Here is a 20,409-nt window from a genome sequence, read left to right as displayed (position 1 = left end):
CATTTTCACCAATTTATGTACAACAGTTTATCAATAAAAAGTATATAGGTACATTAGGTAATATTTTATTTCTATACTTACCAGTGCGTGAGCCAGAGATCACCAGCTGAAGTGACGACTTGTGCGAGTATTATAGAGATAACTGTAAAGAACAGCAAACACCAACTGCCTCCAGCACGGAAGTATTTGCTGTACACCGACGCTGATACTCGACCTGAATACGAATTTAAAAGCCCATTAATGCTTACAATAAAATCTATAATTCAATTTTGTCCTATTCATTTTGACTTTAACATCAAATTATATCATGTATCAAATTATAAATGCTAAATGCCTCATGATAGTAATAGAAACACTGTTAAATGAGCAAATTATACGGAGAAACGGCGGTAGACTATTCCCTGTTGCATTCAAATGTACATTTACCCATCGAAATGATGATACCATACTACCCATGAGAATCATGTTATGTCAGTCATTATTTTTGTATATGATATACATATATATATAATACTAGCTGTACCCGCGACTTCGTCGGCGTGAAATTCAACTTTATTACATAAGCTACGTCCCAAAAAAAGTCCCGTCAAAATCGGTCCAGCCATTTCAAAGATTAGCCGGAACAAACAGACAGATAAGAATTGTAAAAAATGTTATTATGGTGTACCGTATTTATATTCATATGCATGTAGTAAAAACGGTTATTTGAATATTACAAACAGACACTAGATATAAAATTATTGATTTTTCGTGTCTATAGACTAGTTGTTTACACGGGTTTTAGCCTCACAAATTCTTACCAACCGTACCTAGCTGTCATATTTAGAAAAATCTTTTTCTAATAAACACCCATGATAGCATGGGTATTTATTAGAAAAAGATTTTTCTAGCAGTATATTTACCAATTAGACCATTGAGATCAGTAACTGTGGTCATATTTTTTTTAAACGATGTGTAAACTAGCAAACACGCATGAATTGCAAAAGTGTAATTCTGCTTACAACACTTGATAACAATTCCGTATCTCCACATGTCCATATCTATAAATCAACAATTGATGGATAGTCTTAAAGTTCAAAACATATCTATCCGACATACTATGTATTCATCACTATCTATGACTAAACGTTTATACGGAGAAGTATTTAGATACCTAATGCATGGATGTGATATCAAAGAAGTAAAATTTAAATCCCGAAATAATTTACTACAAAATATGAAGGACATATTACATATTCTGTTATAAATAAAATACTAGCTATTACCCGCGGATCTGTCTGCATTTTTGCAGAAAAAAGATAACCAACGATTGTACTCGTGATACAATATATGTTCACGTTTCATTAAGATAAGACGGCCTTGGTGATCTAGTGTTTAGTATTAGTGGTTTAGTATACGGCCTTACTTCCGATGGCACGCAGGTTCGATTCCTCGACAGCACAAACATTTGTATTCATGAGTATGATTTAGTATATCAGTCTGGGTGTATTCGATGTATAATATGTATGTATTTACGAAAAAAAAAATATCTATGTATTAGTTATCTAGTATAATATAAGCTTTAGATAGCTTAACTTCAGTCTAGATGGCGCTCTGTGAATTGTCCTGAGATTATTATTATTAAAACCATTTCACGACTAAAGCTCAACCAATTAATCGTGAAAAGGCAACAGACAGACAGACACAAATATATATATTTCTGCATATATAGATGAACGTCTGTCCTGGTGCAAAGCGGGCATTATATCTACGTATATATTTATGTGATTTGTGATTCAGTGTAATGAAAATCTAATCTATTAGATAAATACCTAAGTTGTTTATAATTGTTTGCTAATCTCTCAATAAAAGTAATAGTTATGTTTACTTAAAGATAAGTAGATAACCGTATAAATAATAATAAACAATATTCTTCACCTTTCTCCATCATCTCCTCGTCTTCTTTCGCACTATCTTCGTCCTGGACCAGCGGATCGTGAATAGTGCTAGTACTCAGGTGAGACTACAAAACATACATCAAAAATTATGATACATCATGATAAACTAGCTCTTACCAGCTATTTCCTAACTTTCATCAGTTTTTTTCCCCCTTCCGGAATATATTTTTATTATGATTCGTTCAGCCATTTAGTTGTGAAAAACGATAAACTAGTACTAATAAATAGCAGACACACTTTCGCATTTATAATATTAGCATGTACCTATTATAAATTCTTTTTAAATATTAGACTTCTAAACAAAAATTCAATAAATTTAGGACAAATGGGGAACGTCATGACGTGATTTTCTATTTCCTCTACACTTCTAAAAAAATAGTATCTATTTAACTGCAGCATACAAATGCATGTATACTTTTATAATATATTCTCTGATTAACTTATATTTTTAACAGAAACTAGCGTTTTAATTAATTCACGAGTTATACTTACGTTGACGGACATGGTGCGCTGTCTTTGTACTTTCAGCGATGCAGGATCCTCGGCCTGCTCCTCTTCCTGTAGCAACTCCGCAAATAGTGGAGACCGTGATACCTCTTCGAAACTTCCTTGAGTTTCAATTTCACCCTGGCGATATTAAAGCAATATCGAGAATTTCAACAATACTGATAGCAATATCCGTCTGCGTATAAAAATAATAAATAATTTAATTAGGTAAAGTACAATTAATCTTACTATATTGTTACAAGTCACGATATTTTTAAATACCTAATTAATTTGGTTTCACCTAATTATATTCTCAAGTATTTTTATTCCATAGTAGGTACCTACAGTTTTGTGATCTTACCTGACCCCCAAATGGCGACATCGAGTGATTCATATTATTATTATTCATATTTAGTAAAGACATAACTGTAACTGGGTGTGAGGCTATTCGGGTAGACTATATGGTTCGAACGTCAGACATTTAAGTCTTCATCCGATTCTTTATTGTACAACAATAAAAAATCGGATAGGATTATATCCGCCTATTATAACAATAATTAAATATTAGGCGACTACGTATAAAAATTAGAAAGAAAAAATTTATCATTAAGGGGCTACCGACTACTCCAACAACTTGTTATCTAATGTCACCCTTAGTCGCCACCCCCTTAACGTGTGACGTAATTTATCTCAAACCTCTATACATGTACTAAACGTATTCCGGAAAATGATCATATTTTGTTCCAAACTTAAAAACTATGATTTATAAGAATTACCTCTGCTCGTCTTTTACAGTGTTTAAGGATTTACAATTGTTTTTTAAAAATTTTATACTTTCAATGTTATTGCTTTTTATCCTATACTACTTTAATTGTAACTCTTAATTAAGTAGGACAATTTTACTGTTATTAATTTCAGGTATCAACTTACATTGTGTAGTATGACTACTTTGTCGGCAGTCTTGAGGTGGTGCAGCTGGTGGGTGACGAGAATACGAGTGGAGTGCCTCAAAAGGCCTGTCACACACTCAGACACCAAGTGTTTCCCCACATGCGTATCTACAGCCGATAGAGGGTCGTCCAACAGATAGATGTCCGCCTGCGTAATACATTTTCATTTATAATTACAATATTAAATTTATGAGCTAAACATGTCTTAACAATCATGATCTAGAAAATATAAAACTGACGAGTTTGTTAGTTTGAATACGCTAATATCTAAACTATAGATAGTTTTAAACTATAAATAGCTAATTGCAGAAAACAAATATATATATATATATTAAAATGATTTTTTTCTTATAAAAGCCTACCTTTATAATATCCTTTATAATGAAAAGTAATCATTATAATAGAATAGAAAATAATTTATTGAAATAAACTAACATTGAAGCAAAAGTGCTTCATCAGGACATGAAACATGAATAGTCATCACATTTTTTTTAATCTACCGCTCGTTCGAAAAGCTGTCTCATCACAAGAAGAACTAAAAAGAAATTAAATATTACCAAAACAAGATTGATTGACTATTATTTGCTACGAAATAAGTACCTACTTAGATTATTCAACCACACATTACTTATATATACCTAACTGGTAGGTATAACGTACTGATAAACCACCAGATGGCTCATTCTTGTTTGAATGCCCAGTGGGGGCCGAGAAATTAGGGGTGCTTTAAACGAGTTTCTGATCTACCCTAACCACCTCTCGTTCTACAAATAATATGGCTTATATTGGTATAACGCCTTAGAGTAGATTAGATTTTCCATATAGAAAGAATAGGAGCCTTTTTGTGTCAGCTACCCATCGAGATCGTTTGGGACTCCAATTTTATTGATTGTAATTAATTTTATGGTTATAATTTTGATGTTAATTATTACATTAAATAATTGTTTAAGTCTGTGTGTACCTATGTATTTTAATTAGTGTTTATTGTCAACATCTTAACTAAACAATATATATTTGAGCAGTATTTTTTATCATATGTTGTAAATAGAAGACATGATAAAAATATTGCACAATATCTTCTATTGTAGGTAAATTTAAGATAATTTATATAAAATAAATAGACAATATAATAAATGTAAATAGAAACGTAATAATGTTCTGTAAAATAATCTGACTGCTTAGTGAGTTCAAATACTTAAATTGCTACTTATATTTTAATGTATACAGTGACATACATTTTTTACATTATCTCAGGCTATGACCGCGATATTTCACAATGAGATTCATAATACAAATTGCACCTACCTATCTAATTCAAAAAGGGTATATGATTGTTTCATATTCGAATTGGATAAATATTTTTCTTTACACCATCGAATACTAAGAAAATATTGAATTCATAAATTTTGGTAATTCCGTCTGCGTTAATGATAAACGCAGATTAAGTCATAAATTTCTAAATTCCAAATGCAGCAAATTACTTACTTCCTATAGTTTAATTTTAATAAAATATAAAACCTACATGTTTGATAAAAATATCGACTTGACAAATCAGCTTATTAATATAAAACAAACACTAAACACTATCTATGTTTTTCAACCGACACCACACTACGCGAGCAAACACCATTCAATACAGTGAGTGATTGCTCGTATGGTAACTTATACATAAGTTATGAAAATATTAAGTAATATGCATATAATATAATATATTTATAAGACTGCATTCGAAAACATCGCGACACTCCATCTTTTTGATGTCAGTTAAAAACTCTGGGAACCTATTCTTATATCTGTCTACACATCATATAAAATGCGTCGCGTGATTAGATAAAAATTATAGTAAACTGGAAATCAAAGTGCGTAAAGTATGAGACATTGATATTTTTTCAAAGTGCTGATTCATGTTTCACACAAATATCGGTACTTTATATAATAGGAGATACTCAATTGTATTCTACCTAAGATTACATGATTACATAACGTAATCGCATGTTCTCGTATTACGTACGTAAATGACAAAACTATTCTCACTATCCAGTAGTATAAAGTTTATATCGTATTATTGTCATCGTCTTTGGTAAATGTTACAAATATGGCATACCTAATTATTTAGTTACCATTCTAGGTCAAAATAAATAAAGTAAACAAAAAAGAATTATAAAAACTAGTTAGTATATGGCTAAACTCATTTTATCATGGTTATACATTCACCATCATTTCGTATTGCTTAGACATTTTGAAAAAATATAACAATTAAGAAAATGTATAATACATTACATTCCATTATAGCATAATAAACACATATTGATATGTTAAATTGCAGTATTTTGCACAATTCTAAAAAATGCCTTAAGAAGAAACGAACAATTAACTGAGGTATCTTTTGTTAATAGAAAAACTGCCACACGAATACCAAGCGATATGTTATAACTTAAGATAATGCATTAGTCACTCAAGTCACTCATTCCCGGCATCTCGCTTGATTGTTAATAGCGGAAACTATTGGTCCCATTATTAGCAAATCTACCTGGGGTGTAATCTCAATACAGATTTCATTTTTGTGCTTTTGAAATATAATCCCAGACTAAACCAAATAAAAGGATAAGAATGCCAGCTTTAATTGAACATGAAACATGGAATTTATGCTGCTATAATTGAAACTGAGAAACAGCGTCATCGAATGTCATTGGAAACGAATAGTTTCCAGAGTAGACCGGCTGGTCCGACTACTACACGTATTTGCATTACAATTCATTGGAGATGAATCCTGATGACATTACGGTATTGTTTGTAATATATGTACACATGTACCTACATATCCAGTTTTAATAATACCTGTCTGTGGGGGATTCCTGGTAATGTGGAACAATAACCTCTTTGCTAGCAATGTTTCATGTCAGGTTGCCATCCACGCTGTTCCCCCTGGAACCCATCGTAGTAAATTGGGATTAGGCAAGTTGGGACCTGACCTGCTTCATGCTCATTTTATCATCCGCCTATGGTAGCCCATCGGTGTTAGCACAGAAGGGTGCATCATTCCATTATGATCTATAAAAGAATACCTGTCTGTAGCAGGCTCTAGCGAGTCCGATGCGCGCTCGCTGTCCACCGCTGAGACTGGCGCCGCGCTCCCCCACCAGAGTCCCGTCACCGGACGGCAACTGCTCGAAGTCTCGCAGCAGAGCACACGCTGTCACCACCTGACTCATACAGAAAGAAAACAATCGACTTAAGACAAATCAAACCTAATATCACATTGCAACTGATTTGAAAGTTACTACGTTATTTTTCTGCAGTAAAATGTAGGTTACATATACATATGTATCAGTATGTCTCAATATTTACATAGTATAAATGAAGTTGCTTCTGCTGTCTGTTCGCTTAGATCTTTTAAACTACGCAACGGATTTTAATGCAGTTTTAGCAATATATTAAATGATTCAAGAGGAAGGTTTACATGTATAATACATGTACACCCATGCGAAGCCGGGGCGGGTTGGTAGTCATATATAACACTTTCTTCGTGGCTGACTCCGATTTTTTATGAAATTGGAATAGCAAACATGCTGACAGTCTACTTAATAGTAAGTAGACATGAACAGCACTGCGAACATCACGTTATCATGTTGCGCCCGCATTACCGCTCAGGCGTAGCCAAGAAATACATACGCAGATTTTTTTAATTCTACCTTAGGGTACCGTCCAAATGAGTGGTAGATTTAACTTCACTATACCAAAGTGCTTAAATTTAAATAAATATTATTTCTATTCTATTCATAACAAGATGGCCGTTGGATCTTACCTTTTTGTATCTTGCTGAATCGTATGGTAGACCGAAAAGAATGTTCTGACGCACAGTGTCAACAAAGAGCCACGGCTCCTGGCTTGCATATGAGATCCGCGCCCCACCAAGCGACAGAGAACCCTTTGAGGGCATCAACTCACCCAGGATTAATTGTAGCAGTGACGACTGAAAAAACACATGCTTTAATATGAAGAAACAGAAATTATGTACATATCATACGTCACATAAGGAGTATGATTATGCGATCAGACGGCTAGAGCTACTACTTTCATCTCTTTCTTAATAAATTCATCATATACCTATGTATATCTATTGCAGTAACGCAGATTATATTTTATTACATATAATTATTATTATCACTTAATAATATACATATCATTAAAAATAGTAACGACCATATTTTGATAGGTATCCCGCTAAAAATATGTTCTCCCAAATATAAATATATATACCTAATACATATTTTGTTTAAAAAAAAGATGGACATAGTAACAACTAAAAATGCTCGTAGCTATCTCGTAATAGTTTACGAACTAAATAAATTGGGAGATATAAATAGACATTGCAATTAACAACAGCCAGTTACATGTGATGTATTGAGCATCTGGGTAACTGAGTATATTTTACTTATATAAATAATACTTATTCGCATACACGAACAGATGAACAATAGCAAAATACCTACAAATTATGCAAATGATAATAGCCGTTTCCAGGATAATATTAATATTTATATGTATACATATATATGTGTAACTATTTATATAAATGGTATATATTTCTTCGTTCTACATAGAGTAATAATGTATATGTAATGTTATTTCACGGTCAATAATTTAAATATGTAAGTACTATTTTATCTCAGTCGATAACTTAAGAATGACATCACTCTTATTGACAGTCACCAATAACTAAAGTGAACGACCGGTCATCTCATTGTCAGGGTATAGAAAATTGTAACAAAATATGATAATTATTTAAATGTTACCGACTAGATTTTACTAAATTACTATAATATGATACGAATTTATATTAAAAAAAACAAAAAGGTAATTAGACTGTATGAAACTCTTTTCAATTCGATTCATTCGATGGTCCATATGATGGAATTCCTCGTCATTCAATACATGAACACACGTCATCACGTGACACCCATGATAACGTATGAGGTGTCTATACCATTATAATACTTTATCATTCTGGAGGATTAATATGCCATGTCTTGTACCTCGTAATTTTACAGCTATATTTCGCTCTTAACCAAAACACAGCTTACTCAGCAAGCTGATTGACGGGCAGAAATAGGTAAGAGTTCCTTACTCATCGTAGATCATCTTCCCACAAATGTCTTATTTATCTTATCTATTAATTACGCGTTGTGCTACTACTTATGCCCCAAATTGCTCTCCTTAAAACTGTATAAAAATAATATATATATGTACATATCATCATCATAATTACATAGTATAAAATAGAGTTGCTGTCGCTGTCTGTCCCTATGTATGCTTAAATCATTAAAATACGCAACGGATTTTTAAGCGGTTTTATTTTAATAGATAGAGTAATTCAAGAGAAAGGTTTATATGTCTAATACATGTACACCAGGGCGAAGCCGGGGCGAGTAGCTAGTGTGTATATAAAACATTGTTTCACATATTGTAAAACGGAAACTGAGTTCGCGCTCGGAACCATATTACTTTATAACTTAGCCTTGAACTTATTGATCGAAGCCTTGAATTGGTAAATACGATATCCACTTATGCAAGTCTATATGCCTTCATTAACGATAACTCCCAACGTTTATCCGACAATTTTTAACGACAATTACAGTATACACATAGTAATAAAACCTCTGGACAATTCACACACCGTTACCTTGTCTCAAGGTAAGCAGAGCTAATGTTATGGGTACTAAATAACTAATATAAGTACGAGTACTTAGATATTTTGAAATACTTACATAATATACAGATAATATATAGACAACACCCAGTCCGATACAAACAATCATACTGTCTGTTTCTAATTTCTATTTAACAACGTTTCACTAAATGTATAAAAACATTGTTTCTTTATACTTGCTAATCTCTAAAACCCCTGAACAGATTTGGCGGAGCTTTCACGCGTAGATAGGTGATGTTCTAAGGAGTAACTTAGAATACTTTTATCTCAGAAATTGTATTTATTTGAATAAAAAACTCAACGTCTGGTCATGCCGCTACACAATGCAATATTCCTAAACAATTACATATAAAAGTACTCTCGCCCTCTTTTAATTTTGCAGAAAGTCTTTCAGTAGAATTAGACCTTGGACAGCTCTACTTATTACTTACCGATTTAATGGCTATTACTTAAGTACTGACACTGTAACCTGAGAACACGGGTGTGGTGTTTACAGGTTTATGTAGTACAGTGAGTAATTACGAAGCAGTTACGTCTATTTTCAGACCAAACTGCATATGTAGTATATAGCGTATCTAACTAAATCCACCTATCGATTATTTCAATAATCATCAATTTAATATTATTTTTATTATTACTAAAGAAACTTAAAGTCAAAAGTGTCTTATTTTAGTTATTTCTCCGTTCCTATAAGATGAAACTTCCTTTCCTGCCTTCTACCTCTTATAACAATATGACGGGATATTGGTATAAGATTAGTATGTACAATTAAGTAATTTTTTTGTCTGATGCGTTTTTAACAAAAATGTAATAGTTTTTAAGAAGAATAACTACGTAAATTGGTGTCAATAAATATATTATTATTATTATTTTAGTTTTCCGTCATTCTTTAAAAATCCTTCCACTTTCATAACATCCAAGCAAGCTACTTCCCATCACATCATTTAAACCTTATTATTTATTACGCATAGCATTTCCAAAGGTTGCCATCAGGCAAGAGACCGATCATAGAATTTTAATATGGATGAATATATATTACGCACACCCCACATGATTATGGGAATAGAATGATGATTTTGATTATCTTACTAATATTATAAACGCTAAAGGTTGTGAGCATCGATGGATTGATGGATGGATGATTGTTACTCTTTCACGAAAAAACTTTACAGAAATATAGCTTATAGCGTCAGGATACCACATAGGCTAAAATTTTAAGTTGCAGGAACCACGGACACAGCTAGTATTATATGTAGTCACCTTTCCGGATCCTACAAGTCCTGCGACGCCGATGAATTCACCAGGTGCTGCTGACAATGTTATATTCCTCAGCGTGCTTACAATGGAGTCATCTTGCCAACTAGCCGTGACTCCCGACAGTACCAGCCCAGAAAGACTAGCTCTCCGTTTCTGTATATCTTTCTCTAACTTTGTATCTTTTCCTGTACCATTGCTAGAAGTTTCTAAATTCTTCAGTTCCAGTTTAGGTTCAATTGCTTTTGGTGTCACCATTTCATCTAAGGCTAAGAATTCCTGGCAAAATACAATATTAGGTAAATCAAACTTTAGTATAAATACATATATATCTGGTAAATCATTAGAAAGTATTTAATAGATATGGAAGTGTATTTGTTTATAAGTGTGCTCTTACGTATAAAAGTCTACGGGCCAAGGCCGTCTATTTTTGTCTTTCCTGATTTTAAAACAACTGTAAGTAGAGATACTCGCATTATTATTATTTGTATTATTGGTCTTACTAACTCAGTTGGTAATAGTGCCACTCAATTTCCATTATTTATTATTAACAATCTCCTCCCCCAACTGAGTAAGGTTTGGCGAATCCTAGTCAGTCGAAAGGAGGTGATTGTTAATAATAATGTATAGTGGGACAATTATGAACAGTATACCTTGTTAGATTGACGTTCAGGTTGTCCGCCTTGGAAACCATCATGATTAATTCCTAGTAAATTGAACCAACTGACTGAACCAACTAACTTCATGCTCATCCTATCATCCTTCACTGGTGCCCACTGGTATACAAGCGTATACCGTTAGTACTTATTCTTTTATTATCCATTAAAAAACCCTACGCAGTCGTCACTGATATTGAAATTTAGTAAATAAAGTAAATTAACACAAGTAACTATTTTAAGAAATAAGATGTGATGATGTGCTGTGACTTGCATTTTAACGAAAAACTTGTAATTGATTAGTGTAAACATAAAATTTCGTCAGTCATCCATCGTCAATGTCATTTTCCTAGTATGTATAAGTATATATACACACAACCTAATACCTATAGACTGATAAAATCTCAGTGCAAAATAAAATATAAAAAGAATTCATTAATTTAAATACCTACCTCTATGCGTCGGATGGAAACTTTAGTTTCTGCAAGGAAGGCCAAGGCCAATGGGAAGCATATGTTACATGCGAGTTGCAAAAGGTTGAAGTACTGCACTAGAGAGAAGGTGATGCCAGAATGTATATGTCCTCCAATGAGCACGAAGGTCACCAGAGTCGCATACAGAATAAACCTCTCCGTGAACACTGTCAGAGCTGTTGAGAATCCCTTGATCATCGATGTGCGCATGATGAAATTTACTTCGAGTCTGAACAATCAATAAAGAGGATTAATATCACTAATTAACCTGCAAGGACGTGGATCTTATTATCCACAATGTGGAAATTGTTATTTTAACCACAGACTTCAACGATTTCTTTTATATAATTAGAAAGAGCAAAAAACTGACGTCACACCTGTTACATGGACCACTCATGCGTTGCTTTTTTAGGAGGACTGAAAATACCAGGTCCATTATCCTATAATTCCACTGCATTCATATCGTGAATATTAGGAATATAAATTACATTGTAAAATAATGAGATCATATTTACACGTGTGTTTAGTAAGTTACAAAAGGAACTATAATCACAAATTGCTTCCACTAAATTAGTAAATACAAAAGTTTAATAATTCTTAGTCATATTATGCTTATATAATATGGTAGGTATTAGACAATAATTATGAGTTGGATAGGTACGTACTTGCGTAATTTGTCGACTAGCTTCTGGAAAGGTATTTCCCAAGCGTACATTTTGATTACCTGGACGCCGTTTACTAACTCACTCATCACTTTTACTCTTTCATCTGTACGTTTCGCAATTTTACCACGTAGAACTCCTTGAAGATTACTCAAGTAAGCTACAAACATTAATAAGTCAGAAGATACACAGGTTAGACAAAGATTAGGTAATAATAGTAATATGCGGTACTTTTTTACATAATTATCTATATGTTACAATCCGATTGAATAATTATCCAAGGTTTAAGCACTAATTCTGTTTGTCAGTTGACTGACTGACAGTGAACTATCTAATATTAATGATCAAATACAATACGAATATAAATCATCATTTTAGATATAGTACAAGTATATACATATTACATCCAATTCCTAAAGGATTTTTATGTAATTATTATGGCAACAAGCTGCCGGCTAACCTGATGGTAAGTGATAATCGTCGCCTATATATCTGAAGGGCAGCACGGACATTACATGATGATACCACACTTGTGTTACTAAGATATCATGCCTCTTATCCTGTAATTTCATTGACTAATCTTACACTACAACTAAAATATAATTTACAAAGCAAGCTGCTTGGCGCCTGAATAAATAATTAATGTCTACCCCGACTAAGTATTCGATAGAGTTCACAAATAAATTCACAAAATCCGTGATTGAACAATTCACAGACCTCAGATTCAAGAACTATTTACAGTCGAATAAGTTTAAATATTGACTTTATAATAAGGAGAATGTGACATACCTTGGACGAGTACTGTTTGTAGTAATATAACAGCAAGAGCTGCCAGTGTGGCCCACGCCACGTGCTGCCAAACCAGGTACGCGACGACGGGAGCCACTATAGGCATTACCCAAAGGTAATTCAAAAACATTGACACCATATCAAACCGATTCACGTCGTTGGACATTAAATTTATAACGTGACCTGGCTCCGTTTTACTCATTCCAGTTCGATTAAGCTTTAATATCTAAAAAATATATGAAATGTATTTAATTTTGTAAAAATTAAAGTTACTAATAACTTTATAATGTATGCAATGGAAAGATTATTTTGTTACGAGGGAAGACTGCCTTAAAAAGCTTTGTAACCACTGCACTAAATTCAGAAATTACAGTATCGCAGCAGTGGAATGGAGCGCATTTAATCGATTCCTAGTGAAATTAGTATCTATTTGTCGTAGTATGCTCGCTGAAACGAATTAATCCCAAAACTGCTCTAATACTCTACCTACTATAAATTATTATTACTTCTTTGTTCTGTATTTTAATACCTTTGACTCAGGATTTGGTTTCTGTGCCTACATATTAACGAATAACAGGTGAGGGTATATCTCTTTCAGTAGATACGAACGAATTTATAAGAATGAATATTCCTTAGAAATGTTTTAGTTATTCAAAAGCAAATACACAACATGCACTTGTCTAAATAAATATGATACATTTCAATATTTCTATATTAATATTAGGTATATTACAAATACATAAACTAAACAAATACATGATTACAAAATAAAATACGCCAGGATAATCAAAAATTTGTTACGGTAAAGATTTTTTGTGAGTATAAGTAGATATTTTGGTGATACCTTTGTACTACGAAACTACAAAGCTATATAGGTATGTAGAATTGTAGGTAAATGTCACCAAATGAAATCCTCTTAATTTTTTGCAGCCACTTCATCTGTTTATGGCGTCAAACCTAATATTACCATTATCCAGCAGCTAAAAAAACAGCATAACAATCTTAATGATCGTTTTGCTGTTTTTTTAGTAGATTTTTTTATTCAATATAATTATAATAAAATATTATCATGTTCAATATCTCGTTTATATAGTGTGTGCAAATGTGAAACCGTGAAAAAAGTTTAAAAAAGTGTTAATAAAATATTCACTTAATCATTAAAATCATTGTAATGACTAACCTTTCTGTATAACAGTGAACAACTAGCTATCCTAACTCTCATTCCTATGCAGCCCTGAGCGAGCTGTAGGTGATTAAACAACAGGGATGTCAACACACTCAAGAGATTCATTAGGAAATTATAAATGTGTGCATTTCTATAATTTTCTTCCGTTCTTGGTTTAGAAAAATAATCAATAAATAAACCCAATGTATAAGGAATAAGCGGCCTGAGAAAAAAACAGATCTGTGTTAAATATTTAAACATAAACTAAGAATATAATAATCAAATAAACTGATGGGTAATTTCTAACCAGAATACAATAAAGAGGATCCCTGTAAAAATTCCGCAAACCATATACTCTAGCCAAAATATCCGTATGATAGCTCTAGATAGAGACGGCCGGTATTCTTTATCATTTTTTGCCTTATTCAGTTCTTGTTGCCAGGCCTCGTCCAGGCGATCGGACACTCGCCCAGAGAGATCGCTATCTCGTGCTTTCCACAAGTCGCCCACATTAAGACCATGTTTATATCCTCTTCCAAATAAATTAAAACTCCATCTAAAACAATAAATACATCTTCAGAAATATAATACAGAATCATTCTACATGAAAATTTAAAAGAGTTATAGTCTTTAGCTCTGGGATGGATGTGTTTGCGTCATTAAAAATTTCATTCGCTCGGTAATCGTACCACTTTATTTACTCTAACACATTATCCTTATTTACCCCGTGCATTCCATTCTCAATTACGACAAAAGTAGTTTAAACTAAATAAAACCAATTATAACATAGGAGCAACTTAATAATTAATCAGTCGGTAAATTTAAGATCAAATTAATTATTATTTTAGGGTACCTAATTGTTGTTTTAGAGAGAATTAACTTCCAGATGTAAAAACAATTCAATGTAAAAACAGTTCAAAAGTATTTAACTTTTCTGTAACTATTTTCTCAACGAAACTGGGTCAACATTTGGCATATTCAATTAAAAAGTTTCTTTAAAAACTAATTAGTTGCTCGGTCACTAATTATAGGCACTGCCTGCCATCTGAACAACATACAAACTTCTCCTACTATTATTTTTTAAGTTTTTTTCAAATGAAATATAATCCTTTTCTTAGTCTTTCTTTCTTATCTTAGATTTTTATTGTTAGCATTTATATAATAAAACTGGAATGATGTAATTTGTGGAGATGAAATATTTTTTTTATTGTTATTATATTTATTATTAATATGGGAACAAAGGTGAGATGGGATAATTATAAGGAAGACTAGGAGAGGAGGTTTCTTAGAGAGTGACCATTTGTACAGTACTTATATATCTAAACTACATGCTGACTAGTTTGTACATAAGTATTTATATGTAAGGGCCACTCGCATGTACGGATATGCTACATCTAAGTGGTTGTGCATCAGTTAACTTCATTGAAGTATGTAATATTTTGCCATCTGTGGTTGAAGTTGTAAGCACGTACGTGTTTCCGCACCGAATAAGTGACAGGAAGTACTTGATAGTAATTCAGTCTATTCAATATGCAAAAAAAATTTATCTTTTTATTATCTATATTAGTTAATGTCAGCTTATATAATGAAGATTATTATAATATTAATAACAATTTATATAATGTCATCCATTGTGCATATAAAATAATATTTCAATAACCAACTTCATTAGTTTGTTTTTGAAGCATTCTAATCAGAGATTTGTAACTGTATTAGGTAATTTATTATAGATATTTATGCATCATGTATAACTTTTACTGTGATACAAACGTGATCTCATTGTTGGTAACACAAGTTTTCCAGGAAAGAGATCCTGGAAATTTTATAAAAGTTTATAAACAAACAAATATGGATGCATTTTAACAGAAAGGTCAGAATTAAAGTATGTACATTAAGCATTTATTATCAATAAAAATTGTTTAAGTAATTTACAATCGCTATTGATAGTGCCGTAGATTTGTATGTATACGTAAATTTTGAGATAAAATCGACCATTATTTTTATTTGGTATTTTGTTAATAATTGTTTTGATTGAATTACGATATAGGTATTATTCATTATGCGTTCAATTTATAATATAAGTAATCTCTATTCAGATACCTTACGTCTACTCTCATCCAAGCGCGATAGCTCTCGTACATTCAATCATAATTTTGTCGTAAATATTTGCATTCCTCTCTACTCGGCTTATTCTACACGTTTTGTATGGAGGACTCCGGGACATGCAGCCTTAAGAGTGAGGTGGATTCATACTATCAAATTCATACATCGCCAACATATAGATACAGTAGGCGGGTGCACCATATTATTATCTACATTAAATAAAGGCAACAATAGTACCTAGTTCATAATATCATTTACTATCTGCGACCTCGTTTAATATTAAACTAACATTCTTTGGAGCCCGTTGAAATATTACATCTATTTTTGTTGGACATTCATTAATGAAACAATATAATTAAACTCTACTTTATACGCATTTCAATGTAAGTAATCCATATTCATCAAAATTCTCTCTTACAGTTACAGTACAAATATAATTTTAAATAGATTAAAAATATTGGTTAGTCAAAATAATTAGCGTAAATATCTAATAGATAATAATAATAATATACACTTTTTTTAGCAAAAAAAAGTCAAAATTAGCATACCTACATTAAATTAATTATGTAGTATATATACATGAATGAACACACCGTTACGCCTATGCAGTAAAACAATAATTAAAACCGATACACTACTATTTGCTAAACAGGACTCCGCTCAGCATATTGCTGCAGCCGAAGCTACAGCACTGATTTTCAGAGGAGCTCTTAGGGTAAATAAAATAGATAATAAACAAAATTATAGAAAATAATAATAGTTATGGATCGACTTATAAGCGACAATCTGAACAAAAATATGAATATAAAATCACAATTTGACAATTTATAATAAAATTTATCCATACTACTTACATTCATATACGTATTAGTCCATTTCCCAAATTCACAATTATGAACAACAAAAACACAAGGCCGACAGTTACATACTTTATTACATTTAACTCGCATATTTGCATATTACCCGCAACGCGTACACAATCGAACTAATCATTTCCTAGTGTAGGTAGTAAACGTCTTTCATTGCATCTAGGCATAGTCAGGGATACGAATACACAAAATGACAATGACAACAATGAATATATAAAGCTGAGAAAATGTAATTATGCTGTATAATCTATACATATAAAAAAAATTGGAGTGTCTGTTTGTAATATTGAAATAACCATTTTATACCACATGCATATGAATATAAACAAGGCACATACACCAAAAAATCACTTTTTACAAATTTTTTTTGTCTGTCTGTCTGTTTGTTCTAGCTAATCTCTGATATGGCTGGACCGATTTTGATGGGACTTTTAATGGCAGGTAACTGATATAATAATGAGTAAGTTATGAAACTTTACTTTTAGAAAAATAAAGTCAAATTCCACGCAGACGAAGTCGCGGGTACAGCTAGTATAATAATAATAGAATAAAAATAAAATTAATAGAATAGAGGTTATAATTTCGGATATCTTACATGCACTACAAGTTATCACTTATTTGTTTCTCTAATAAATACTTTTTCATTTGCTTTTTAAACGTGTATATTGTTTGTGAGTTACGAATGGGAGGGGGCAGGCTATTCCAGTAATATGTGCTGGCGTATCTGAATGATCCTCGTAACGCTGCAGAGCTGTAGCTTGGGTTACACAGGGGACCAACTGTAATTCGTACTGGATATTTACTTCGGTCCTGCTTCAAGATGAGCTTTTTATAAAGATATTCTGGTTGTCCTCGAGTAATGATATCAAACAGTAATGCAGCTAAGTGCAATTTTCTTCTAGCGTTCATCTTAATTACACCATTATTGTTAAGGAATGGTGTTACCCGACTTCTTCTCGGTATGTTAAAACCCGTGCACATACATTTTGCACGCGTTATATTACTTTCCGGTAGTTAATAAGCAAGGACCATAAACAATATCTGCATAGTTGAAGTTTGACATCACCAAGGACTCCACTAGTCTTTTACGTACGTCCACAGAGAGAGATACTGTCGCATTCTGTAAAGTATTTACAGTCTGTAGTAACATTGTCTAGCCAAATCGTTTATGTGCCCATCAAATTTAAGTTCAGGGTCCATTATTATCCCTAGGTTACGTGCTCTATCGGTTCGCTGCACATCTGATCCCATTATTTTGATTACAGGATTTTTTAATGTTATCTGTTCTATCTGATTACGGCTGCCCAAGATCATATATTTCGATTTTATGGGGTTAAGCATGACAGTGTTCCTTGCAGACCACACAGCTACCGCGTCGAGATCCTCATTAATTTTGTTTACTGCTACAACTATATCGTTAGGTATAAAGGACATATACAATTGCAAATCGTCTGCAAACACGTGGTAATTACAGTTATTGATACAGTTGATACTGGAAAGAATGAACAATAATGGCCCCAGGACTGATCCCTGAGCAACTCCTCTCAGTACTGGTTGCAACGATGAAGTTGCGAAAGACCAGGATGGGTCGTCTTTTTATTTGCACAAATTGGCTCCTCCCAGAAAGATAACTGTCAAACGATTATATAGTGTTTGCGTCAAAACCATAATATGCCAGTTTAGACAGCAAAAAAGAAATATGCAGCGAGTCGAATGCCCGAGAAAAATCCAGTAACACCAGCACAGTACCTCTGCCACAATCACGAGCCTCCAAGATATTATCTACCACATCTGCCAATGCCTAATATAATGTAAATAATGATAAGTATTGTTTAATATATCATTGACAATTGTTGCGACACAACTGATCACAATCAATGACAATTGAACGAAATGCACTTTAAGCTCATCAAAGGATCGGTTGCAATGAAGACAGAGTAATTTGTTTTCATTTACGATTAACTAAACTAAACAACTAAAAATATTTGTGTTAGACGTGAGAAATGTGTACAAAAAATTGTTCCTTTATTATTCATAATAACGACCACCTGATACTACCAAACTATCGAATTTATTGTAGACTACCTATAATATTACCCACGACCGCGTGGAATTTAACCTACCTATATTAAAATAGATAAATTTTATACAATAAAAGTAGCTTAGGTTACTCCTAAAGTAAGCTTATCTTAGCGACTGAATGTCGTGTCAGAATCGGTCCAGGCGTGTCAGAGATTAGCAAGAACAAACAGAAATTTTATAAATTAAACTTTTGATGGAAGTACTGTATACATACTTTCATATGCATTTAGAGAAAAGCTGTTAATTTTAAATTACAAATAGACACTTCAATTTTATTTATTTATATAGATGGACAGAACTTAGTAAAACATGGTTACTGCAGAAGTGCAGAAAGTTTCTATAGCATAGGGTTGTAGGTTAAAAAATACTATTATTTCAATTTAGTATTCTTCAATGTCTGTTTTCTAACACAATTTTTAACCATCAGCTACAAGTCATAATTAATTTGTCAACCTCATGCTCGTCACAACATACGTAAATAATTACTGCCGTCAGTTCAGTGGTGAGCATAGTACTTACATATAAGCATTTTATGGTAAACATTACGGTAGCCTGCAAATGGTATAATGGTTTTTCCCTAACGAATTCGCCACTACAGATTAATTAAAGCTATTATCGAAAGTCATTATTTGAGTTATCGCCTGCTGAAATTTAAGTATCTTTGCTTTAGACTGCTATATAAAGCTTTAACTTCCACAGATTTCATTTCAGTATCTGATTCTCGTATTAGTTTTCTGAGTAAACATGTTCTAAAGTTATTGTTGGTAAATACACTTGTCAGACTTTCGGTTTCCAACGTCAAGGTAGTTTTTAAGCAAAGATGTGTCAATGTCGATATGTATTTCCAACTGTACAACTCAGTAGACTATCTCTCTTAAAGACAATCAATGAACTTGCTGTACCTCCCTCATTTTGACTGTATTAAAGAGGGTTTTATACGTCACAATCTTCATATACAGGTGGACACGCTTTCCGGTCATACAGAAGACGAACTGTATCTGAACTATAACATTCAGCCGAGAAATAGGTATTTAAGACCGTTCCACGTTACCTGCGTAGGTTCCTACTTCCAAGTTTTGGGTCTTAATGACGAATACTTGTATGGTGGTATTTGTTTTGGATACCTATAAGCAAGCATAGCTTTGACTTGGCCGTAGTCGGTGTTTAAGTATAAAATATACCTAATTTAGTAGAAGTACGCGCTTTGTGGCGTGGCCTCACTATCCTTACTTATATATTTTCTTTTGATGTTTTTTCGAACACATACAGAATT

At 32.6% G+C, this 20,409-nt stretch overlaps 1 protein-coding gene across 1 annotated transcript in view; it reads right to left on the bottom strand.

The window, feature by feature from the left end:
- The window catches only part of LOC131844216 (ATP-binding cassette subfamily C member 4-like), a 41,939-nt gene that overhangs the window by 20,538 nt on the left and 992 nt on the right, over window positions 1-20,409 (bottom strand). The window contains exons 2-13 of the mRNA XM_059193039.1: window positions 14,390-14,638; window positions 14,098-14,305; window positions 12,918-13,143; window positions 12,132-12,288; window positions 11,446-11,695; window positions 10,344-10,616; window positions 7,179-7,346; window positions 6,439-6,576; window positions 3,354-3,521; window positions 2,430-2,564; window positions 1,918-2,002; window positions 82-214 (exon numbers count right to left, since the gene is read on the bottom strand). Of these exons, the coding sequence (XP_059049022.1) occupies window positions 82-214; window positions 1,918-2,002; window positions 2,430-2,564; window positions 3,354-3,521; window positions 6,439-6,576; window positions 7,179-7,346; window positions 10,344-10,616; window positions 11,446-11,695; window positions 12,132-12,288; window positions 12,918-13,143; window positions 14,098-14,305; window positions 14,390-14,638 (2,190 nt within the window). The remainder of the gene's footprint in view (window positions 1-81; window positions 215-1,917; window positions 2,003-2,429; window positions 2,565-3,353; window positions 3,522-6,438; window positions 6,577-7,178; window positions 7,347-10,343; window positions 10,617-11,445; window positions 11,696-12,131; window positions 12,289-12,917; window positions 13,144-14,097; window positions 14,306-14,389; window positions 14,639-20,409) is intronic.

This window comes from Achroia grisella, unplaced genomic scaffold, assembly GCF_030625045.1.
Source record: "Achroia grisella isolate CSIRO2021 unplaced genomic scaffold, CSIRO_AGI_Agris_v1 utg402, whole genome shotgun sequence".
Taxonomy (NCBI): domain Eukaryota; kingdom Metazoa; phylum Arthropoda; class Insecta; order Lepidoptera; family Pyralidae; genus Achroia; species Achroia grisella.
Note: the sequence above shows the minus strand (reverse complement) of the source record. Positions and strands in the feature narration are given on the sequence as shown.